We start from the raw sequence: 26,514 nt of genomic DNA, 5'->3' as shown, positions 1-26,514 counted from the left end.
TGATTCAAAAATTGAATGTAAGATAGGAAATCTATTGCAAATCTTGGCCAGCTTTATTTAAAAATGAATTATTAGGTGGTTGGAATCCTCTGAACTTTAACAACAAAAAATGAAATGCAGTCAACTAAGTTGTATGACGACAGTTTCTACCAATAGGGATTTTTTTAATGTGTTTTTACTAATGTGTTTCATGTGCAGATCCTGTTTATGAAGATCTATTAAGTGAAAATAGGAAAATGATCACTAATGAGAAGATAGATGCCTACAATGAAGCTGCAGTCAGTATTTTGAATAGTAGCACGAGAAATTCTAAATCAAATGTTAAGATGTTCAGTGTTTCCAAATTAATTGCTCAAGAAACCATCATGGAATCTTTGGATGGCTTACATCTTCCAGAATCAAGCAGAGAAACTGTAAGAATTCTTGTGTCTGTCAGTAGAGACTATAGTATCTATGACAATGGTCATAGCTGTTACTCACTATAAATGTTAATTTATTTCATTGCAATCCTAATTACTTGTAATTATTCTACCTAAACATACATCTAGAAATAAGTTTGCTTTCATTACTGAGCTGAATATATGTGAGAGTTTTAATATACTCTAAGAGAGAAAGAAGTTATGGAAAGGAGGAAATGAAACTTCATTTATTGAGTGCTAGCTCTTAATATACCTTGTCTCATAAGTTTATAAGTTTTCATGTTTGAAAAAAACTGTTTTATGTTCTTACCTTAAACCTTAAAATTACAAGATTAAGCTTCTGTGAAGAGCACATTTTTTAATATGTAGAATAATTTTGATTATTTCCTTATAGTTCTTATACCCTAAACATTATTCAAGATACATAATAAATACTGAAAAAATCCATATTAACAGATGGAAAGGGATGTTAGGTTAAGTATGAAAGAGAGCTGCATAATTATGAATTTTCACACATAGTACAAATAGGTATTATTTAGAATTGTTGTTTTTCTATAAAGCAGTGATTTAACTTTTTTTGAGGATCGCATAACCTTGAGTGTTTGATATAAAGCAGTGGTTTTGTTCCTCTCCTACAGAAAAATGCATGTTTGTGTATCTACACACATGGTTCTTGATCTACTTTAAGAAGCTCCTGGAACTAGTAGTTAAGAACCTCCTGGAACTAGTAGTTTGGACCTCCTGGAACTAGTAGTTAAGAACCTTGGGATGCAGTTTGTAGGCTAGAATCTGCAAGAGTGCCAGGCACAGAACCTCCTGAAGTCTCAGGGCTAAAAGGATGAGGTTTTGTAAAAGGTTGAGCACTTTAAATGTTTATGCTTAAATAATACAATCATCTTAGAGTTCCAAAGATGCCCAGGCTACAAAGTTTTTATAAAAGTAGATTTGACTGAACCTTCAACTAGATAGAATCTTGACAGTTTGCCTAGAATATTTTTATTATAATGAAATCATGTTGAAGATTCCACATTTTATTTAACATCAGAAATCTTAAAACTGTAGAATCCTAAATAGTTCATAAACAAATAAATAGTTCATAAACAAATAAAAGGCATATTACAAATATTATTAGCTAAGAGTTATTTTTTGTGGCAGCTATTTTACATTCGTTTTCTTTTTTCACATCTAAGGACTGGGACTCTATCTTAAGTATCCTGGTATCTTCTGTATTAAAAGTCTGCTAATTAAAATTCTTTGGTCTTTGACATCTCTCAGTATTTTTTTAACTGAAGGCCATGGACCACTAGAAGCCATGAAATGAATATTTAAAAATATATATAGAATAGAACAGAAAAATGTGAGAGTGTATTTCAAGTAGTAGGATAGGCATTGTTTCCTATATATGTGTCTGGGTTATATTTTAAAATGAATTTTTCCCTATGGATCATAGCCCAAGAAGTTCGAAAAGCCCCAAACTAGCTATTGCAGATTGAAGGAACACCATTATTTGCATGAGTGTTTGGGAAATGTAGCAAAAAATAAAAAGCAGTTTGGTTTCAGTGCTGAAAAGTTGGTAGTATTCACAGGAGAAAATCTAATGCAAAATGCATTCCTGACAAGATAATAACCAAATAACTTGATTTGTTCACAGAGTGCAATGATTCTCATGAACGTGTATTGCAATAAGATTTTGAAGCCTGTAGATGGTTCCTGTTGTCAACCTCGGCCTCCTCTTACTCTCATACAGAAGCTAGCTGCTTGCTTTTTCACTATATCTATTATCGGATATTTAATTTTTTATGTAATACATCGTAACACTCATCGGAAGAATAAGTCATGTACTGATTTGGAAAGTGGAGAGGGAAAGAAAAATATTATCAATATCCCTGTATCTCAATTAGAAGTACTGTTACAGTCTTTCTGCAAACTTGGCCTGATTATGGCTTATTTCTATATGTGTGACCGTGCAAATCTGTTTATGAAGGAAAACAAATTTTATACACATTCAACTTTCTTTATTCCAATTATCTACATCTTGGTTTTGGGAGTATTTTACAATGAAAATACTAAAGAGGTAAGAGTCATTTTCTTTTTAGCTCATTTTATCTTTCTTATCTCATTACAAACTCTAAATTTAAAAAAATATCATGCCAGAATATACATGCATGTATATAGAAGAGGACAAAGGAATATTGTGGTTGTACTTTACTAAGTGGACTCTTTGTTGCTCTTTTGAAACAATTTTGAGGAAGTTCAAAGAGTCTGGTGAAGATTGTTGAAAAGTTGGAAAATAATGACCTATGAAAAAGATGTCATGGCTTAGTGTTATTGTGCCTGCATGGGGATGGAGAAAGTAGAGGGGCTTCCAATTTTATAATAGTCTTCAAACATGAGATACTATTATCTTTTATAAAGTAAAAAAATATAATTGTGTTAATAAATGCTTATGTGCACAAACATTTTATATTTATATATTTATCCAGTCCAACATATATACACACAAATTAGAATTTACATAATAATGTGGTCACTATTTACAATATTGTGAATTTCCTATTTTAGCATTGCTGTAATTGCTCAGAATATTAGTGTAATTCCTTTATAAGGAATGATTTACTTGCATTAATAAATTCTATTGTAAGAAATAACTCATATGAGGATGATTAATCAGTTCTTCATCTCCAGTGAGAATATCCTAGGGAAAATAACTATAATAATAGAACTTTCTCCTTTTTTTTTTTTTTTAACAATAGAGTATAAGAGAACTGTAAGATCTTTTCTAACTGAAATCCTGATTTTCTTAATGAAAATTATAAAATGCCATTTTTTCATTTACAAAACACGTCATAGTTTAAATGCAATCTTAATAGAAAACAGAAGTATCTACTGAATTACCGTTTAAAAATCTTTTAGTTTATATTAGTTTTCAAATTTACGTTGTATTTTAAATAGTTTTATTATATCTTTTATCAAGAAATAAAATGACAACAGTCTTTCACTGGTTTTACCCCCAAGGATCTTTTGACAAAAGCATTAACTTTATATCCCATAAGAACAATTTTAACATACTTAATATATACTGTCCAAATAATAGCTTCATGGAGAATTTTGAAATAGATTTTGGTTCTTTACACAGACTAAGGTATTAAATAGAGAACAAACAGATGAATGGAAAGGATGGATGCAACTTGTGATTTTGATTTATCATATCTCTGGAGCAAGTACAGTAAGTATTTTGAAGTTCAGAATATTTAGGAAATAATGTCACTTTCATATTACTTTAAGGGCACCAACTTTTTTGTGTTTTATAAGCTCTACCATTTAGAGACACCTCTTATTTCTAGCCCAATCTTTTTGCTTTCCCATTGTTCTCCTACCACTGACTCTTTGAGAATGTATAGTTTTAAAAACAAAATAAATTTTTTTTTAAAGATAAGGCAATAATTTATTTGTATTTACTTATCCTTAATTTTAATATAGTACAAACAGCTGGTAATCTAAGGATATTATTTCATGTAATCCTGTTGAACAACTAATTTAAAGTTACTAAGAATCTTTGTAAATGACACTTAATTGCAAAGGATTTAGAATAGGCAAGTTACTATGAAAAGAAATCAAATTAGATGATCATTTTACATTCTACTCTTCACCATATTTTAGGAAGTTTGAGCAAATATTTTTAAACTTTTAAAGTTTAAAAAGCTTAGAACTCTCTTGCCCCAGTGTTCAGAGAACTCAAATACTGATGGACTGCCATTGTAGACCATGTAGGATGTGCCATATTTTCAAAGTATTACCTTCTCCATAAGGTGGACCCTTCCTTTGCTCACCCAGTGCCTTGTGTACCTGAACAAAATCATTTTTTCCTTCTCCCTGTGTGTCTTAAAAGACTTAGGATCCTCATGGTCTGGGAACATCTTGGATTTAGCAAGGGTAGAAAAATGTATTCAGAGTTGTAACACTTCAGCTACATTACAATTAAAACAGCTTTTGAGGGTGAACCTAAGTATCTGATAACCACTTTACACGTAAGCTTTTATAGTGATGATACAAACTGATTTCCATCAAATATGTCGTAAAAATTTAAGAAACTCATTCATAATTTGGGAACTACTGAACTGTTTTATTTGCTTATATAAAGCACATGACTTGAAACAGTATTTGAGTCAATGATAAATTGAGATTACAGGGAAGTATTGCCCAGAAAGAAGTATTTTGAAATTTTCATAGCAGCAGTTAAGAAGGTAAATAATACTGGGATTTTTCAGATATCTCTAACAATTTGAAAGTAATTAAGCCTCTATTTTGAAAAATTGTTGGTGATTTTATGGATTGTTTGAAGGGCAAAAAGCAAAGGAATTAAGTATAATTTTTACTGAAATTATGACTATAATATGTGTATTTGTGGCAGCAGTGAAATTTCCTGTGACTGAAAGGGACCTAATGAATTCAAGTAGCTATGAAAGAGCAAAGACAGTAAAAGAGATCCGAGTCAAGGAGAGACGAAGATAGTAAAATTTAGTGTATAAGCCCAGTTCAGAGTTTGTAGAATAAATGTGGCAGATTCTCCAAAAAGTAAGTAGAGATGCATATTGAATGCTAGAAATATCTCTGACATATGAATAAAGATTAAATTAATTGGGGGGGGGGTTGTTTTAAGAAAATACCACTTAGAGACATAATTAATTGCTGACATATTAAAGGGTAATGCTACTGTAAAAAAAAAATCAGACAGAAAGAATTAATGGCAGATTAAGTTCTCAATTCAGTGATTTCAGAAAGGATTTGGATCATAAAAGGATGCAGGCAATTTGGCATTCTAGTATAATCATTTGCTAAGCTAGCATTCTAATACATCTTAGACTACACCCTATACATCCTCAATTACAGTTTAAAAAAATCCCTGTTCTGGAAGGACATACTTTTCATTAACAGATCATTTATTATGATTAATTAACATATCCTTGTTCTTTTATACTGCAGGATTTTGTGTTTAAAAATTACCTGTATGTACATCAGCAAAGCATTAGCATGGGCTCTAACATATTTTGGGACTTGATTCTTGCATATTTGAGAGATCATCTTCATTAAAATGTCTTTTTAATTGTCACGATTATTTTAATTACCTAATCTTAATGTTTTTTATTTTGAGTAAAATACGTCAAACTTTAGTTGTGCCGTGTTTTTATGCTAAAATAGAAACTGTGTCAAAAATCACAGAGAATTATTAAAATAGTACAGATGGTCTGGCAGATTGCAATTGCTGGTATACACATTCTTTTAAAACAATGTATGTCTAATATGACTAAAATACTATGAATTTAACATGGATAGTATAGCATAGTAGTTATATATAGTAGATGGTTTCATTTTCCATTGTGGGTTTTTCCTTTGAGAGTTTGTAAATTAGTTTTATAAAGGGACCTGAATGAAAGGTCTTGACAGAAAATTTGTGAGACTAGAAAAAGAACAGAACCAGAAGTCAGCCTAGCTACTAATTCTAATGAAGTTGGAATTTAAATATATTTTTAATACTGAATTTTTCATGTAAATAGCACTTAGCTCATGAAAGACAAAAAGAAAAACAGTTTAAATTAAAAGATTAAAGAGGAATGACAACTAAATGCAATGTGTGGTCGGTCATTGATTCAATTTCCTAAATAAAAACAAAACAAAAACATTTTCTTATACCATAAAGGACATTACTGGGACAATCAGGGAAATTTGAATATGGATTGTACAATAGATACTATTATATAAATTTCTTGAGTATGATAATGATAATATGGTCAGGTAAGAAACTATTTTTTCTTCTTAGGAAATACTTTCTCAAATATTTAGGGATGACGTCATGTAGTCTGAAACATACTTTTAAATGGTTCAGCATAATATATATAGGTGTCCATTGTACTATTCTTGCAACTTTTTGTTGGGTTAAGATATCTTAAAATAAAAATTTAGGAGAATTATTGAAATCATCCAACATAGGCACGAACTTCGCAATACACTGTGATAGTGTTTAATTCAATTTAAATAAATTGTTTTTCCTGTTTAAAGGTAATAACCAAATGCCAATTTTGTAGGCCCAGCCTCAGTTTTGAAGGGACTTGAAAGCCTGTTTTATGGACAGTGGTTAAAGTAATTGGGAATGGTTTGCCTAGATTTAAAACCTGTTTTTAAATAATTGTAGAACTCTTAGATGTAAAAGTGATTAAGTTTGTGCATATGGCTCTCAGTTATGGTAGCCAGTAGCCACCGGTGGTTATTGAGCACTTCCAACAGAGCTTTATCCGAATTGAGATGTGCTGTACTACATAAAGTGAAATGCAAACCAGATTAAGTATGATTAATTACAGTAAATATACTGAGTTGAAAAACTTAGTGTTAAAAAAAGACAATAAAACACCTCATTACATGTTCGAATGATAATACATTAGCTATATTGAGTTAAATAAAATATATTTATTAAAATTAGTTTCTCTTATTTCTTTTAACTTTTTAAATGTTCTGGTAGCCATATTAAAAATTTACTATGTGGCTCACATTTTATTTTTATTGCATAGTACTGTCCTACAGGACTGAAGTTGGTAGTTTTACAGAGTTAGATTTCAACTGTTCATGAAAAGTAAATTTATAGCAGTCGATGACCTTGTGAAAATGGAATGCATTGTCTTGGGAATTTGTTTTCTGATACTATTAGTGTTCACGTACTCGAAGGGAGCCCATTAGAGTGCATTTAAGAATGAAGTAAGGGCACAGGTTTAGATAAATTAGATAAATCCTGAAGTTATTTCAGTAGTACATTTGCCACCTTCATTGCTGTGATTCTAATGTTATACCCTCATTGAAAATTTCTGATCTAATGATGAGATAAGGCATTTAAAAACTAATGATAAGGAACAATAAATAAAAACTCTGGTATATAGATAGTTGGTACTGTAATAACTCAGAGGAAGGAGAAATGACTTTCATCTGAGAGTAAAGACCGGAAATTTTGAACAGGGCTCTAAAGAAGAATAGGATTTGAATAAACAAAATGTGGTTGGGAGAAGAACATTCCAGGGTATAATAAACAGGTAAACAAGGGAGAGGTGACAGGGAAGCACAGGGGGACCAGTTTAGGAGACAGAGAATCTAACAGTTTGACTAGAGTGGAGGCTGTGTTAAAGAATTTATGAATTATTATAAATTCAGGGTTTTCTTCCTTCCAAGAAAAACTATTAACCCTAAGAAAAGGAAAACGTTCAAGGATGCATTCGAGAATATATGCAAAAAAATGCATACATTCAAGGCCTTAGAAAGTCTAGTTAAGGTGTCTGTTTAATTATTGTATTTTATCCTCCAGAGCATCACTTGGGGAAGCACGTTAACTAAAGTGGCCATAAGCAGTGTTAATGCTGGATAATTACCAAGGTGGTCAGATTAGTCCTTAAAATAGAAGCCAAAAAAATGTTTACATCAATTTAGTAATTATCCTTAAAAGAATGGCCTTATAATTGCAAGAGTTGAATGTTACTTAACAAGACTTTTAAAGATCATTTTTAAAAACAGTGCGCTAGCTATGTTGTGTAGATCATGAATTTGCACCTAAAGGACCATTGCTTGGTGGACAAGTAAAATGACAGTGTTCTAAGGTTATGATAATTAGGACTTGTAAATGAGATAATATTTCCAGTGACTCCATAAAATACATATTAGAAATGTTGTATTTCATTCAACTTAGAAGTGAAGATGTGATGCTCTGAAAAACCATGGTAAGTGATTCTAAGGGTCTTGGTCATAAGCAAACATTTATGTAGGAATGTAAAATGAAATTGTTTTATAAAATCAGAGTGAGAAGGAAATAATATTTCTAAATTACCTTTGCATATGCTTTTTAAATACGTAGTTTTTGCTAAACAATTAAATATTGTAATTAGTCATGTGACAATTTTATTTACAAGTCTAAAGTCGATTTAAAGGGGCCAAAAGTATAGGATTTTTGTTTTGTTTTTTTTTCTCATTGGGAAAATGTGAAATCCAGAGTAAACGTGGTATTCAGCATATATGGTGATTAATTATTATAGATATCACAGGTTTAATTCTAACTGGATGAAATGTACAAAGTGCATTATATTTATTAACTCATGCATTCCTCACAAGAACTCTGAGGAAAGAAGTGATAGTATCATTTTGCAGTTTAGAAAACTCAAAGTCATATAGCTAATAAGTGGCAGAACCAGAATTTGCATCTAGGTCTGATTTCTACATTTCTTTAACCCCTGCTATGATGCCTAACTTTTGAGAATAAATCTTTTTATTGAGCTAATGCCAAATGGCAATGTGACCCATTATCTTGGTTAAATGTACTGGTTATGAGAATTCAAGGTATGATTAGTGCCGGTATGTGTTTTACAAACATATATTTTGTCAACAGTTTTTGCCCGTGTACATGCACATTCGGGTTCTGGTTGCTGCATATCTGTTTCAGACGGGGTATGGGCATTTCTCATACTTTTGGATCAAAGGAGACTTTGGAATCCATAGAGTATGTCAGGTAGGAATGCATTCATTTATTTTCATTTTCTGTTTTTCATTTCAATATGCGTTTGTGCCTAATTGTTGAGAAAAAAAAATATATATATATACATATATAGTTATTTTAATGAATAATTTGAATTTATGAGCTAGCACTTTAAAGTTGTGTTATTTCTGTGTTCTATGGTTAATAATTCGAGATAAATAATTCACTACTGAGGGAAGAGAAAATCTGAGACGAATGTATAATAAAAGCACTAGTACATAGGGGACAACATTGCTGATTCATTTTAGTTTGGTAGACATGTACAGTTGCCTGGGACAGTTATAATATGCTGTTTTCTCTCTCTAAGAAGAGGATTAATATTTATTAAATTTCTACCTTGTGCTGGGCAATTCCTGAACATTATTTTATTTACCTCTTATTACAATCCTGAGTTGTGATCTTCATGTGTACAGAGGAGGTCACTGAGGCCCAGAGAGGTTAAATAATTTGCCTATGGTTGCATAGCAACTGGGGTGGCTCTAATACCTATCTGCTCACGTTCTTTACTCTTTGAATGACATCACAGTCGTAGTAACTTACAAAAGTCCCCAAGATACTTTCTAATTTGAGTAATATTATTTTGTATCTATGAGAACTCTCAATTTCATCCCAAATGGGGTAAATCAACATCAAATAGAGATGAAATAGACACCTTTTCTTGAGGTAATCTAATCTCAGCTTATAAACTGTAGCCCTAAGAAAGAGAGTTATGATTCTTTCCCTATATTTAACAAGATGGCAGTTGTAGCTAGAGGACAGCTCAGGCTGGTGTTTTGCTGGGATTGTTAATATAATCATGTTTAAATGTTTTATATTCAACTCTTTACAGTGATTGTAGAACAAATATGATTTTAGGAATTAGTAAGATATACTTGTAGTTATTGTTTTAGTTTTAAATGTTTATATACTGTCAGAAAGAATCTGCCTTTACTCTTCATGAATATTTGGAATGAAAACCATTTTCTTCTCTTTTTAATAGGTTTTATTTCGTCTCAATTTCCTGGTAGTGGTGTTATGTATAGTAATGGATCGGCCTTATCAGTTCTATTACTTTGTTCCCTTGGTCACTGTATGGTTCATGGTCATATATGTTACTTTAGCATTGTGGCCTCAAATAATCCAAAAAAAAGCAAACGGTAAATATACTCTCTTACTAATGTTAATATATTCATTCAATGTGCAAAATTTTTTTTAGTTGCTAAAGGCTATTGTTTTCATTGAGACATGTAGACAGTTTAAATTTATGTGTAGTATTGACATTCTGAAAGTTTGTGTTCTTCTGTTTCTAAAATGTTACAGCTAGTAGCATTTAACAGTGCAGAATAATAGTTTGTATCTATAGTATGTGTTTTCCATGTTTTTTAAATTAAATTTTTCAAAGCCATTTTACCTATTAGCTAACAGTTTCGAACTGTCTTGTCCAGAGCCCGATGGAGAGAGCTAGAAGAGAGAAGAGAAAGCCAAATAGTGCTCAGTTCCCTACACCCCACTTTAATCTTGACAAGTGGGTTTTATTTGATTTCTTATATATATATTGAGATTTTGAATACACATTCATTTGCAAAAGGCTCTTTATGTCAAACAAGTTTAAAAAGTACTAATGTAATTTGTCTTCTAGACAACTCTTTAAACCGTTATTATTAACCTTGTTTTACCTAGAAGGAAACCTAAGAGTCCAAAAGGTTGTCATCTTCAAATCTCACTTAAACAGTTACTGGTGATGTTCAAAGTGAGGCCAAAGTCATTTGTCTTCACGCTTTTTCCCCTTAAAATCATGTCATTAAAATAGAAACTTTCCTTTTCTGGAACAATAAAAAATTTTATTTATAATATATTTATTTGATAATTTATTGATAATAAATTTATTGATAATATATTTAACTTAACTCTTTCAGCTAAACATTGTATATCAAAAAATATTTTCTGTTGACTTCCATTATGATATCAAATAATTTTTCAGGAAGGAGTTGAGTTGCAGCCTTTAATAAAGTCCACTAGTGTCCTTTGGACAGCTTCTGTAGTTTAATTCTTTGACACAAACCCACCACATTAATCAAATGAATAATCAATATGTATAAACTGTGAACAAATTACTTAAAACATACATATGTGAAAAATGTATCTTATGGTTCAATCCTAGTCCATTAGGGAGTTCGTAAGCTCTCTCTTTAGAATTTTAGTATGTAAGCTGTTTTACCAAAGTTATATTCAACATGAGTGTTTTTAAAATTACATTGAACAAATTGTTCCAAATTTTGTTATAACTTTCAATAATGAATAGGTATAATAGAATCCAGGAGATATTTTCAAATATATTTATAGTGGATGAGCAGCAGGTATATAAGGTATCAGGTGTGTGTTGTAGCCTCATTCCTAGCAAGGAGCCTCCATCTTTTTCAACTGTTTTTCCTTTTTATCCTACTTGTAATTTATACTACTTAGATATATTTTTCTGTATCCTCTAAGCAGCCGTAAATTATTCTAGAAACTATGCAGGGTCTTAATATGTTAAATAGAGATTATTTAATGTTTTCTTATGTAAATGTACATTACTTAGTAAATTAAATGTTTTCTCTCTTAGGAAATTGTTTCTGGCATTTTGGCTTACTGTTGAAACTAGCCTTCTTGCTGTTATGTATATGTTTTTTGGCATATTCTCAGGTTTGTACAGTCTTTTTAGTTTATATTTTGTTCTATTTTATTTTAAAGTTCAAGTCTATTAAAGTATGTGAGAAGCGTCAGACCTTTTTTTTAGCTTCATTTTTTAATGACTGTAATAAAAGTGTCACTCTGTAGTTGAGTACACAGTGTAGTTCCTTTGAGACCTATCTACTTTTGTTACCACTGTATTTGTTGTAAGAGCAATTTAAAGCTCTTCCTCTGGCATTTGTTCGGAATCCATTTTCTTGAGTTTGATCAATCAAACGTTTATTGAATGCCTCTTATAAGACACTACTCTGAGTGGAAATCAAAATTCTCTTGACACAATTTGCAACTTGGTTTGTGCATTATTCATTGCATCAAAGTGTTACTTGATTTTTCCTTGACTGCATAGAATAAACTTTTGGCAGTTAATAAAACCAACTTAGGAGCAAAAAGGTTTATATATATGTAGTATGTTTAATTTAATAAAAATGTTGGTAATTTTCTTATCGCTAACCTTTTATCCTCCTATTATGAGGGTTGAGATTTCTCAGCTAGTTTAGCAGGATGGCAGACTGCTACCTGCTGGTCAGCCCATCAGACAGATGTATCATTTGGGCAGTATGATATTCATAACGAAGTATTTTAATTGAATGCCTATAGTTGTGGTACGTTAGTTTGCTTTTGTCTCCAACACTCTCTGTCTTGTACCTGGCTGATTCAGGTGCAGATGTCATATAAGCACTGTGTATGTGTGTGTGTGTGTGTGTGTGTGTGTGTGTGTGTGTGTGTGTGTGTGTAATTCTATAAAGCTGGGTTTTGGGGGGTTTTTTTTGCTTATTTTGTAGGCTTTCATACTTATTTTCATACTTAGAAATAAAGCATTTATATTTCTTCGTGACCTCCAAGGGTTTTTGCAGGAGATATATAAAATAATAAGGAAACAGTAGGCAAATATATGAAGAAGTGCCAGGTAATTGCAACAGCTACTTAACAGTCATTCATTAAAGTTCCCAACACTCTGGTACAACTGAAGGAGAAAAAGGAAAGTGGATCAGAGGTTCAATAGTGGGACTAAGAAGGTTTCCCCTGTTTTGGATGAGTGTTGGCCACTGGAAAAGAGAAAATGTACATACCCAGTATAGCCAGTGTCTTTCACAAAATGGGTGCTCAGTAAATACTTGTTTAATGATCACATTAGAGACAAATTTTTCATCAGAAATAGTTGTAAATTATAAATACATCCTATATATATGTGATACATAAGGTCTTGTGTCTTGTGTATATGTATATATATACACACATATATATATCAAATAGCTACATATCATATTTCTATACTTTGTATAGAAATTTCTGTATCACATATATGTGATATGTAAGTATTTTGTATTGCAAATCTTGTTAAAAATCATCCTTAATATTCTAGAGCATAGATAGAACCTATTTTTAATAAGCTATAAGCATTTTAAATTCCGTCATTAAAAGGAGACTGTTATATTTCATTAAAATGATAAAGTTCTTCTGATAGAAGGATTCAGCATTACTTAAAATATAATACGGCTTTCATATTTTTTCTTTGATTTTTATTAGCCTTTTTAAAAATTGTGATGTTACATTTTTTTATGCTGTAACGTTAGATCTAACAATGGAGCTGTTCTTAATAGAGTTTGTCGCATTCTTTAGTCTGGAAATTGAGGTTTTTGTTCTATTCTTTGAAAGACTTCATTAATGTGCAGGCATGTACCCAAGACTTCTGCCTCTTTATTTTCAGATTTTTCAGGCTGTCGGGTTACAATTCACTAACTTGACCAGATAAAACTGTAAACTTTAGTGGCAAAAGTTAGTAATGGAATTTGAGTGTGGTTGAGTAAGGTGACTAAATTCAGAGAATTCTTCTAACTCAAATGGTTAATTATAGAATATTAAGGACATTTAGAGAAAGAAACACTATATTTTAACCATCACCATCATTCTATAGGTTATTGATACCATATTGGCTGAAGCCTTTTGTATTTTTGTGTTTCATCAGTAAATATTAGCTGTTTTGTATACTAGATTTAAAAAGTTTAATGGAATAATTGTCCAGTTACCAGCTATTGAAAGATTTTTCAGTCTCAGTAGCCTTTCATGTGCAGTGAAAGTTTAACAAAAAAGTTTTAAGTCATCTTAGCCATTAGTAAAATAATTTTTTCCAAGTGAAGTGATAAATGAAATAAATAGAATCTGAAAATTGTGAGTGATGCTTATATAATACTAACTTTAGAAAACTACAATGTATAATGAATTGCAAAGCAAGTCTTGATTAGTACTATCATAATTTATTTTCTGGATTCCTTCTCTCAGGGTGCATTTGAGAAGATCTTTTCCCTTTGGCCATTGTCCAAATGTTTTGAACTGAAAGGGAATGTATATGAATGGTGGTTCAGATGGAGGTTAGACCGTTACGTATGTATTTACCTTGTGATCTTTTGCCATTTCTACTTATACGTTTTAAAATTATTTGGAAATATTAAATATTTTCATTTAGTTTTAGAATAAGGAAACATGTTGATTTTATAAATCAGAGCAGTCCTGCCTCCCTACTATTTTTATAGCAGAGAAAAGGTATGCAATATATGTATATCAGCAGGAAAATACTGTAAAAATGTTGTATATGAAGTGGCCTTTGTTTGAGTCATAATTTTGACTTATAGGTGATTCTTCATGTATATGCGTCAGCCATTCAACACAATATTTATTGAGACCCAATATATGCTCTAGTGTTGGTGTTGTGAGGGGTATATTAGGGAAAGCCAACTTACCTCCAGGCTTCTAAGCCTTATAATCTAGTTTAAAACCAAGATTATGATTTACAATCGGGTGCTGAACTTTGCACTATGGATTTGGAGGTAGAAGTGTGCAAAGAAGAGAGAGCAGTGTCATGGATGATGCCATGAATTTAATCTTAAAGGATGGTTAAGATTCAGTTGGCCAACATAATATAAAACATCTAGCATAGCCTTTGGAAAATAATAGACACTAAATGTATTACCCCCCCTTTTCTCTTTTCCTTCCATCTTTCACTTAACAAATGTTTCCTTTATTTTTTTAAATAGTAATATGTTCCCATTTGCTTTTTTAAAAAGACTTTTTTTATTAAAATACAGCTGACATAAAATATTATATTAGTTTCAGGTATACATCATAGTTATTCAGCAGTACCCACCTAGTTCTATACAGTGTTATTACCACATTATTGATTTTATTCCCTATGCTACAAATATTTCCTTAATGCCTATTCTGCGCCATTTCTGGCTTCCAGTGCCTATGCACTTTCCACTGAACTGCATTGTGTTTCAAAACCACGTATGAATAAAAACCTTCGTTAAAGTCTTGACATCAAATATTTTTAAATTCTCAACTTTCTCATTAGAGCAGTCTACTATGACATGATAGTGCACGTTAAGTCTTTATTTAAAAAAGAAAGCTTCTGTGCATTCTGATCCGCCATATTTTTTTCACTCTTATTATGTGCATATAGTCCTTTTTAAAAGTATGATCTTGGTGGTGTTACTGTTGTTTGATTTGATTGAAAGTACCAATATAAAATGTTTTGTCTTGGTTGAATACATTTAAATTTTATTATGTGTCTTCAGAATAGTTTTTTTTATTACTTTTAAATTGTCTTTATTTCTTCACTTGCTGCTGAAACTGCTCCAATGAACCAGCTTATCTCATATTGTTAGGAGAGATGTTTGCTCGTCTATTGCTGATAGTTTGTAACAAGCATGGGCTTTGTTTCTTCACTTGAAATTTTACTCTTGAAGTTTAAGCCCTAGAAACTCTGAATCTTAAACCTTCTAACCTACTCACTTTTATACATATTTTTCTCATTTACCAATTTTTTTTTTGCTATTTATAGGAAAGTAGCTTTTAAAACAAATTTTATCTCTTATTTTTCAGGTAGTCTTTCATGGAATGTTATTTGCTTTCATTTATCTGGCTTTACAGAAGCGTCAAGTTCTTTCCGAAGGAAAGGGTGAACCTCTTTTTTCAAACAAAATTTCAAATGTTCTGTTGTTTATTTCAGTAGTTTCTTTCTTGGTAAGTTTCAAAATGTAATCTTCTAATTTTCCAACATCCTAAATTGTATAGAAAATTAAGAGATAGGAATTTAATCATTTATTTTTTTAACAATATTTTATTTTTCAATTACAGTTGGCCTACAATATTATATTAGTTTCAAGTGTACAATATAGTGATTAGACGTTTATGTAACTTATGATCACCCTGATAAATCCAGTACCCATCTGGCACCATACATAGTTATTACAATATTATTGACTATGTTCCCTATACTGTGTTTCACATTCCCATAACTTTTTTGTAACTACCCATTTGTACTTCTTAATTCCTTCCCCTTTTTCACCTATCTCCCAATGCTTCTCCCCTCTGGCAATCATCAAACTGTCCTCTGTATCTGTGGGTTTGTTCCTCTTTTGTTTGTTTGTTTATTTTGTTTTTTTGATTCCACATATAAGTAAAATCATATGGTAGTTGTTTTCTTTTCACTCAGCACAGTAGCTTCTACATCCATCCATGTTGCAGAAGGCAAAGTTTCATTCTTCTTTTATCGCTGAGTTATATTCCATTGAATATATGTACCATCTCTTCTTTATCCAGTCATCTATTGATGGATAATTAGGTTGCTTCTATATCTTGGCTGTTGTAAATAATACTGCAATGAACAGATGGGTGCATATTTCTTTTCAAAGTAGTATTTGGGGTTTCTAAAGCTAAATACCCAGAAGTGGAATTACTAGGTCTTTCTTTGTCTCTTGTTACAGCCTTTGTTTTAAAGTCTGTTTTGTCTGGTACCCCAAGAAATATTGCTACCCCAACTTTTCTTTCTGTTTCCATTTTCATGAAGTATCTTTTTCCATCCCTTTATTTTCAGTCCATATGTGTCTTTCAATCTGAAGTCTCTTGTAGGCAGCATATGTAAGGGTCTTGTTTTCTTATCTAGTCTCCCTGTTGACTTAAGCTGTTGCTCCAGGTGTGTCCCTTGTATGCATTGTGTGTGACCTCGTGTTATAGTTGAGACTTGATGCTTTTGGCACAGCAGTGAGCAGGATTAACCCTCAGGATGACTGGTTGTGAGGACTGGCTGTGACTACAGTGGAGGAGGTGCTGTGCAGGGCCTGACCCTACAGAGAAGGATTTGTTTTAGCGGGGCTCTGGTGCCTGCTGAGTCTGCCCACTGGGTGTGTTAGTTCTAGGGCCCCTGGGAGGGGCTCTGGTGCAGGCCAAGGTCAGCCTCTGCCTGTCCCTGCCTTGGGCCACTTGGTATGAACTACAAAGTGATGTGTAGATGGCTGCCATTTGTGTTGGGCTTGCAGGTACCTTGGGGAGGCTAAGCTGTGAACTGAGGCTGGCTGCTGCTAGTCCCGGGCTTGAGGCTGCTTTGCAAGAGGTACAGGACACACCAAGGCCAGATACTGCTTGTTTGGGGTTTGTGAACCTTTAAGAGATTTTAGGAAAGTCCACAGCATGAGCCAAGACAGGTTGTTTTGTATGGTAAAACCACTGGAAGCAGTTTTAGTGGGCCCACAGATTGGGTGGGGTGGGGAGAACAGTGTTAGCTAGGTTGATGGAAATCAGATATGGCACCCACCTGTGCGTGCAGCTGGGTGGGGGGAGAGCTGAACAAAGGAACAGTGGCTTCTGCCATCACTTCTGTCTGGGAGAAAACTGCCCCTCCAGCCCTTTTCCTGAAGCCAGACAATTCAGTTCCACCCTGTATGTCCCTGGTGCCTTTCAAGCTGCTACCCCAATGCTGAGCTCAGAGTAAGAGAATCCATTAGCAAATAAGTCTGTGCGTGGGTTCTGTAGGAGGACCTCTGGGACTCCAGCTGCCCTCCCTCTCATTCAGCTACAATCCTTATTGGTTTTCACAACCGGTAGTGATGGGGACTTCTTTTCCCTACACTGGAACCCTGGGCTGGGGAACCTGGTGTGGGGCTGGGACCCCTTGCTTCTTAGGGGCATCTGCTGCAGCCAAGATATCCCTCTGGATTTTTAGTGGTCACACGTGGGTGTGGGACCAGCCTGTTTCGCATCTCTGCCCCTCCTACCAGTCTTAACATGGCTTCTTCTGTATGTCCTTAGTTGTAGGGTTTCTGTTTAGCTAGACTTCAGACTTCAGGGGATTCTCAATGATGCTTGTTCTGTAGTTTAGTTGTAATTTTGAGGTGGTTGTCGGAGGAGGTGAGCACAGCATTTACTCTGCCATCTTGACCAGAAACTAATCAATTATTTTTAATAACTAAAACCTTTAAAAATTCTTTTTCTCTATATTTTCTAAATCGAACATAAATCTGAACTGAATACATATACAAGTTATTAGAAGTATGGAAAATAACTGAAAGCTTAGTGAAATAGGAATTTTAAAAGTTATAACAAGGTGTTTGGCACATAGAGCTCTCCCTGCCTTATGATCACTATGTCCAGGAAAGCATAGACCTAAGCCCTTTTTGCTGCTTTCTTATGTTTGGGCAGTTGAAACACCAAAACAAGTAATGAGCCAACCTTTGGGAAGTTTTGGCTAAAGTTTTTTTAAATATGATGAAGTATAATGTTATTAATTAATAAAACTTTAAAACTTTTGGAGAATGCTACCTCTTTAAGGCATAATTGTTTTTGTGAACTGATTCACATATTTATTTTTGTTTTAGACCTATTCCATCTGGGCTAGCAGTTGTAAAAACAAAGCAGAGTGCAATGAACTCCACCCATCTGTTTCTGTGGTACAGGTAATTATTTTGATTTAGAGAAATGCTTTCTTCTTAATTCTTGAAGGAATGCTATCTCTGGTGGAACAGAAATTTGAAATCAAATTTTATAAAATGTAAGTCAATTAATGTTTCTGAGCCCTACCTGCCTCTGTTGTAACAGGGATATTAAAATCTTTTTTTAAGGATTGTGATATTAAATATATGGAAATCATCAGTATTTGTCACTTATTAGGCATTTAGAAATTGTTAATTCCACTTTCATATTTGCTTTTTTCATGTGTTTATTCAAATTTCTTTATTTAATCGATCATAGTCATCTATGTGTTAAGTACCATACTACATGGAAGAGGTTCAATGTTAAACAAGATAGAGCTCCTGCCCTCACAGAACTTCTAGTCTAATAAAATATGGATCAATAAACATTCATTCATTTAACACATTTTTTTATTGATTTACCAAATATTTGAGACCTGGTACACACTAGATGATATGCTGAAGGATACAGTGGTAGCCAAATCAGTCATAGTTCCTACTCTTTTCGAGCCTACATTCTTATATTACAGATAATAATCATAAAATTGCCTTGTAATTATAAATACCAGTACGTGATGCAATAAGAGAGTATCATGAGGGGATATGACCTAGTTTGAGTTCGGAGTGAGGGTGGTTGGGGTCAGGGATGACTTCCCTGAGAAAATTAATCTGAGAATAGACAGATGAAGGCATAGCAGGCAGCAAGATAAGCCCTGTGGTGTAAAGGAGCATGCACATTCAGAGAGCTTATCTATGGCCATTGGGGCTGGAACTCAGAGAGCCAGTGTCTAGAGATGTGTGTGGTAGTGACTAGAAGGTGGGCAGAGGCTAGAGGCTTGTTTTGCAGGGATACTTCTGGTTGCAGGCAATCAGTGCATCGTGGTTAGTGTAATGATGGTGAAGTATAGGGCTCTCTGGAAACACATGGGACTTCTTCCTAACCCATCTTGATATCACAGCAAGGTTGGTGGAGAACCGAGTGTCTAAGCCGAAGCCTGAATAATGAGTAGCCCAACAAAAATGAGAAGGAAGAATTTCTAGGGGCTCTTCGCTAACAAAGAGAGAGAGGTCTTACGTTCTCTTCAATACAGGACTATTTTTATTCCTCTTAAACCTCTGTATAATCAGTAGCAACAAGCCTGTGATAGACTCTGCAAACACAGTTGGTAATGAAATTTTAAAGAGACTGTATTCATATAACATTTTCATGACTTTTACAGACAATACTAGTGCTTGCCCATAACTCTTTCCATATTGTATCTGATAACCATTTCTGTAACTCACATGATGGGAGATGTTACCGCTCTCAGTGTACCAATACAGAGCAATGTAAGGAGAGCTAAGGGAGACAGTGGCTGCACGCAGAATTATGGTAACATTCCCTCCCAATCACTGCCCTCCACATACTCATGTTTCCTTAGTTACTTTTTTTGTGTGAGGGCCTCAGCTGTTCCACTGCAGAGTAAAAGAGTGGACTGGGAGCACAAACTTGAGTAAATACTAATTGTATTGGCTTGCTATTTTTTGCAAGGGCACTTGTCCCCCGTTGTAAAAGTTGGAGAGCAACCAGGTAGCCCCAAATGTTACAGGTTACAACCCTATTACCTTTCATTCTTATGTTCAGATGTCAACAGAAGATCTAGGTGTGTGTGTGTGTGTGTGTGTGTGTGTGTATAAGACATTATGATTGTATAAATATATGTATATATGGTTATATATTCTTAGAGTACTTATCTGAGTGGACTTATTTAAGATTTTAAATACATACAAGATTCCTAAGGTCCTATTAGAAAGTATTTTCCCAGCCTGACCCCAGCAGTTTTAGGCATTAATCCCTGAATCCTAATTTTTAGGTTTGCCTATCAATTTTGATAGAAATTTCCAGAAGGGATTAACTGTAGAACAGCATACAGGTGATTAATCATAAATGATATATATTAAGTGCTTAGCTCAGAACTCAGCAAGTTATAAATGCTAAACAAATTTTAAGCATTATTATTATTTCTATATCTAGCTAATAAGAATGATTCACCAAACCTCAGTTGTCTTCTCCTTGGTTATTATTTCTTTGATTTTCTACTTCCCTAATCATATTGTTCACTAAGTGTATGACAAAACATAAGACTTGAATATGCTAACGAAATAAATACACATTGGGAATTGGTAGACAACAGAAAGAAAGAAGGAATGTGATATGCTTAGGACTATTCTCGGATTTCCTGATGCTCAGACTGGTGGTTTGTACATATATGTATCTTTCCAGCATTTTCTTTCTAGCATTTACAGTTTAAACAACATTTTAATTATAATAACTCATTAAGTGGTTTTATGTGTAAGGGCTTTATTTAGGTCTCACCTTTGTGATTTTTGCCATTTCTGTATACCCCTTCTACTATTAATTACCTGATATATTTCTTTAAATGACTCACAACATATGCTATAAAAAGTGCCTCAGGGGGGTGGCCGGTCAACTCAGTTTGTTAGAGTGCCCCATATATGTTTTAACTTTCACATTAACCTTTTAAAATAAATTTTGTTCCCGTTTGTATAGATGAGGAAACACACTGAAAGTACTAAAGTACCTTACTGTAAGTCCCAGAACTAATGAAAGGCAAAGGCTAAATTAAATTCATACTTGGGTCTCTTTGATGAGGATCACTCAACTAAATTATACCTAAATACCTAAATTCATGTGGGTCTCTTTTTCCCAATGACAGAGTTCTCCACATATTTCCTAGTTCTTCATTTTTTGTGTGTTTCAAAGATCTCTTCCCAGATCCTTTGACAAAATGCCTACAGTGATCAACGTTGAACATGTGGTTTTTCTCTGAAGTGTAAATAAATTTTCAGTTTCTTTTATGAGAGAAGGTTTTTGAAAGGTGTTTATGAAAATGGAAAAACTCTTTTTTTCTTTACAATTTCTTCTCTATGAAGAGAATGGATTCTCAAGAGAGTTCTTTCCTTGGTAGACTGGTTACTGGATATGTCACTGAATTGAAAGTTTACAGAATTCAAGATTGTCCCACCTGGTGCAAAACTATTGGGGAGAGGGATGAAGGTCAGGAGCCCAAAGGGTGGAGATTCTCTCTGGGGAGAAAAGAGCCAGAGGGAAAATATATTACATGTGAATGTAGTTTAAAACATCATTGGGCTGACAGTGCAGAACAAGCATGAAGACATCTTAAAAGTCATGCCATTTCCTTTATTTACATGGCTGTCAGTGGAAGAAAGATTTTGGAGAGAGTAATGGGGGTAGAGGGCTGCAAACCACACAGATACTTTTTGTAAGAAGCAGAATTGTATCATGGGATTTTGTAAATTGACCTAATAAGTAGGCCATATCACATACATATGCTATCTCCTTCTATAGAAAGGGCCTCAAAATGGCTTTCTATTTTTTCCAATACACATAAAACTGTTCAGCTATGTACTACATAGTATCTGCACTGTTACGCAGTATATAGATCACATGTTCAGAAACACAGTTTGGATAGCCTCTAGAAAAAATGACTTGCTAATACTTTATCATTGAAAAAAGAATTACATATGTATCAAGCTCAAGAACATAAAGAATAAAGTTATGACTTGAAAGAAAGTAAAATGCTCTTAATAAACAGATTATTGATATTTGCCTTTGTGGTTTTTCTTTAGATTTTAGCTTTTATCCTAATAAGGAATATCCCTGGATATGCCCGTTCAGTTTACAGTTCATTTTTTGCTTGGTTTGGAAAAATTTCATTAGAGGTTGGTGCATTAATATTTTGCTCTATTTTACACAGCCAAGTGTTACATGCATGTTTGCATGTGTGTGTGTATGAGTGTGTGTGTGAATGTGAATCTAACATACTTTTTAAAATCAGAGCTATGTTATTTATGGAATTATAGGGAAAAAAACTCAGTACTTTACAAAAGCAGTATTGTAGAATGTTTTTAAAGTCTTATTTAAATGACTATACATAGATGACTTTCACATATCCTTTATATGGTCTTAGGCTTATAAGCACAACCAAGGTGCTGATATTAGGAGAGAAAAAAATGAAATAGATATAAATGAAATCAAGCTGAGGGGATTTTGATTTGTTTTCATCTCCATAATATTACATTACTGGAATTTAGGTTATTTATTGATGCTTATCATAATAAAAATTCACCCTTATGATTGGAAATTTGGGGGAAATTTAACACAACACATTTTTAATGTAAAAATTTAACTCAACACATTTTTAATGTAATACCTAATATGAAATTATCTACAAAATCAGTTTCAAGTAGTTTTTGAAATGCATTCTGAGTATTCTGAGCTTTATTTGAGAGACTATTTTAAAACAATAGAATTCATGTTGTAATCATAAAAGATACATTTTAGAACATAAGCTTTATTTAAAAGATGCATTTTAGAGTATAAGACTTAAGTTGTCTTTAAAACAGGGAAAGTAAATTTTGAGTTCTTGAAAAAATGTTCTGTTATTTTTTTAAGTATCATTTATATAGAGAGATTGTGTAGAATTTTAAATTCTTGATTATGAATGACTTACCACGTCATTGAGTGTACAAAAGAATATTTATTTTGCCAGTCTCTTAATATTTGAAGCATGAGAGGTTTTTATCAACTTTAATTGAATGAATTTAGTATATCTATTACAAATATGTAAGTGTCATAATCCTCATATTTGTTGAAGTAGCTTAAGCATATTTCTACTCTGGTATTTTGAGGCAATGTGATGAAAGAATCATGTTTGGAATCACAATCAAAAGAAATAGTTGTGTCATCTAATATGTACTTCACGTAAAACTTGAAGTAAACTTTAAAAACAGGCATATATATAGTTCAAGACATTTGTCTGGCTATGCATAGCACACATGAGGACGTCTTAAACTCCATGCCATTTCCCACTCATATGTATGAGTGGGAATATACATAAATATATTAAAAATATATACATATTTGTACTTACATATAGTATACACATACGTGTACTAGATACACACACATACACAGACACACACACACACACAATCATTCTTTATTTGGTGTCTGAATACCACAGTCCAGATAACATTCTATCAGCTGCCTTCTACGTCATGCAAAGAAATGTTTGTAAAATTAGAAGGTCCCTATGGTTCATCTCTTGAGGACTTTGAAGCAGTGCTTCAGCAAGGTGGAGTTCTGGAGAGCAGGGTGCAGTAGACTATTCAGGGCCAGTCATATAATAAAAGAGAATTTAATGGTTTGGGGAAAGCCTGCTAATGTACTTAATGCTACCAAATGTTTAGAGTAGGAAAAACTGTTATATATTCATGAACCCTCTGTACATACATCTAACTTTGAATATTTTTCCTCCTAGCTCTTCATTTGCCAATACCACATATGGCTGGCAGCAGACACGAGGGGGGTCTTGGTGCTCATACCTGGAAACCCTATGCTTAACATCATTGTCAGCACTTTCATATTTGTTTGTGTGGCACATGAAATTTCTCAGATCACTAATGATCTTGCACAGATTTTTATTCCTAAAGATAACTCATCTCTGTTGAAAAGGTTGGCATGTATAGCTGCATTTTTTTGTGGACTTCTCATTTTATCATCCATTCAAGATAAATCAAGACATTAAGTTCTAAAAAACTTAAACTCTTCAAGCTAACTTTGTATCTGCCTGGAGGAGAAAAACATCTACCTGAAGATACAACTCAATGTGTAAATAAAAATTTGTGGTGAGAGGACAGCTCAGTGACGTCGGTTGAACATTTGTGGTTGTATATATTGGAAATGTACATATCCAATGTGAAATACTGAAAACAGTTGATGAAGCAGAGTGCATTGTATAGGACTGCATGTGAAACGTCTTTTCTACTGGATCTGCATTTCCATTTATAAATGACTTTAAGTTAACATATGAAAGCAGGGAAATAATTACCTTTCCAGTAAAAATTATAGATAACTTAATTAGCTTAGTGTCACACTGTTTTGATATTTACTAAATTTGTGGTAATAAGATTGTCTACACCTATATTCATCATGGAACTTCCTACTTCATTGAAAACTTTCTTACTGAAGAATGACTGCAGTATTGTTTTCTTATTATATGTGCAATGATGTGGAATGATAAACAGTATGCCTTTAATTTATGTGTTCTTGTTCTGATGTTGTATGTGTTCTGCCATGATTGTTTTTCTAACTGTGGTGTTCAGGTATGCAAGCCTAAATCTGTGTACACTTTGTCTCACAAAGTTGTTCTAGGCTCCATGACAGGGTTTTGTCATTGTCATGTTGTTGTTGCTTCTTTATATAAAAAGGCCAAATTTTCTTTCCAATTCCAACATTCACTTGTTTTCTTTCCTTGAGCTATACCAGTGTAATACCAGTTACCCTGTGGATCCATTTACTATGTTTTCCCCTGACCAATTAATTTTTGTATATTATTTCCAATGTTTGGAAAGCTCTTTATAACCATTTTGGTATTTCTTATTACTCCCCCCTAGGTTTTAGAATATTTATCAATGTAAACTTGTGCAGTCTAGTAATGATTCAAGTTGTTGTGATTGAGATGTATGACCATCAGTAGAATTTTAAGTAAACCGGTGACTTTGGGCAATATATGTTTTGGGTTTGGTTTGGTTTTGTACAAGCTAACTGTTAGAGGTATAAATTTATTTATCTGTTGTACAGATTTGTTTATGACTTTTAATGTTTGAAAGATTGCACTTGTTTGCTCTTACTATGTGTGGGATAAAATATATTTTCTGTTCATGGTATATGAAAATATGGAGTAATTTAAACAGTGAATAAACATTCTGTGGATTCTTATTTTTGTATTGGCAAAGTATCAATTAAACTATATGTGTTCTTTTTTTAACGAACTGAATCCATTAGTGATTGGTTCAAAAGTCTTAATTCATTTCTTCAGCTTAAATTTGTTTTTCCAATCTCTCAGTAGATAGAAGTAGATCACTGTGATAGTTGAAGAAGGGATAATTAAGTTATCAGAGCTTTGGAGGATAATGTGCCTTTCTGCCCAGGAAGTTTAAGCATTATGGTTTATTAGTAGTCTTATGTGAAGATTTTAAAATTTAACTATTATTTCTTTAGCACTGGATTTATGTGCTAGCTTATCTTCCCGTTAATTGAGGAATATTTCTCAGACAGAAATGTGTTCTTTCCTTTTCTCTCTTCTTCTGCCCTTACTTAATCTTTTGACATTTCCCAGATAGACAATTGTAATGATTCATTGCTCTGCCTCCTAGACTGCAGCCTTATAAGTAGAGAATGGTATAGTTATAAATCAAAAACTTCCAAGTACTGTGATCACATTATTCTTGTGGTGTGGCTTGCCAATGAGTAGAGTGCATTTTAATTTAGCTTGTAAGTTTTATCACCTGAAGAAGATTCTTCCCGATGAAACAGTTGAAAAAGAAAGATGACCAGTATTTCTGTTTTTGGGAAGCACTTATGTCTCCAATAGCAATACTCAAGTAAATATAAGTTTTCTCTCCTATTGAACTCAAGCCTAAAACTTAACTGTTAAACCCTGTTTTTTCATCACGTGCTCTTATTTAATATGTCCCACTACTTTATATAAAATAGTTAAGATGTAATGCATTTGTAATTAAAATTCTGTTTATATTTGATTTTCTTAATGAGTTTTTATGGATAAGAGGTTATTATGGTAGAAGTTACCACCATGATAGCACCTATATATGGTATGTTTTAATTTTTTTCTGCATATACTCAGATACTGACTAGTTATTGAGTCAGTAACTAGTCAGTACTGAGTCAGTAACTACATTACTCAAAAAGATGTTTAACAAAATATTTACATATGCTAAAATTAAGATAAAAACCACAGAGATGTTCTAAACTCCGATTTTCTGTAATATAAGTCACGTTGAGAAATGTACTATATGGCTCCAAACAGTACTTGCTTGCCTCAGGTCTATCCCAATCCTTCCCTGTTTCTTTTGCCAAACTTTGCCATTTTTATGGATAACCAACAAAGCATTCAAAATTCAGAGCCTTCACCTAAAACCATTCACTGTATTTATGTGCTAGATCCTATTATTTGCTTTAGGTGCTAGTATAACG

The 26,514-nt window shown here is 33.0% G+C and overlaps 1 protein-coding gene across 2 annotated transcripts in view; it reads left to right on the top strand.

Annotated features, from left to right (window-relative positions):
• The window catches only part of CASD1 (CAS1 domain containing 1), a 50,262-nt gene extending 24,202 nt beyond the window's left edge, over positions 1-26,060 (top strand). For both annotated transcript variants that reach the window (XM_081079543.1, XM_081079544.1), the window contains 11 exons: positions 199-413; positions 2,071-2,493; positions 3,556-3,645; positions 8,836-8,955; positions 9,962-10,118; positions 11,564-11,643; positions 13,972-14,073; positions 15,571-15,711; positions 18,342-18,419; positions 22,086-22,178; positions 23,780-26,060. In XM_081079543.1, coding sequence (XP_080935669.1) covers positions 199-413; positions 2,071-2,493; positions 3,556-3,645; positions 8,836-8,955; positions 9,962-10,118; positions 11,564-11,643; positions 13,972-14,073; positions 15,571-15,711; positions 18,342-18,419; positions 22,086-22,178; positions 23,780-24,046 — 1,766 coding nt within the window. In that variant the 3' untranslated portion in view covers positions 24,047-26,060. The remainder of the gene's footprint in view (positions 1-198; positions 414-2,070; positions 2,494-3,555; positions 3,646-8,835; positions 8,956-9,961; positions 10,119-11,563; positions 11,644-13,971; positions 14,074-15,570; positions 15,712-18,341; positions 18,420-22,085; positions 22,179-23,779) is intronic.
• The last annotated feature ends 454 nt before the right edge of the window (positions 26,061-26,514 follow it).

Source organism: Rhinolophus hipposideros (genome assembly GCF_964194185.1).
Source record: "Rhinolophus hipposideros genome assembly, chromosome: 18".
In the NCBI taxonomy this organism is placed as follows: Eukaryota; Metazoa; Chordata; class Mammalia; order Chiroptera; family Rhinolophidae; genus Rhinolophus; species Rhinolophus hipposideros.
This window is presented reverse-complemented; position numbering and strand designations above follow the sequence as displayed.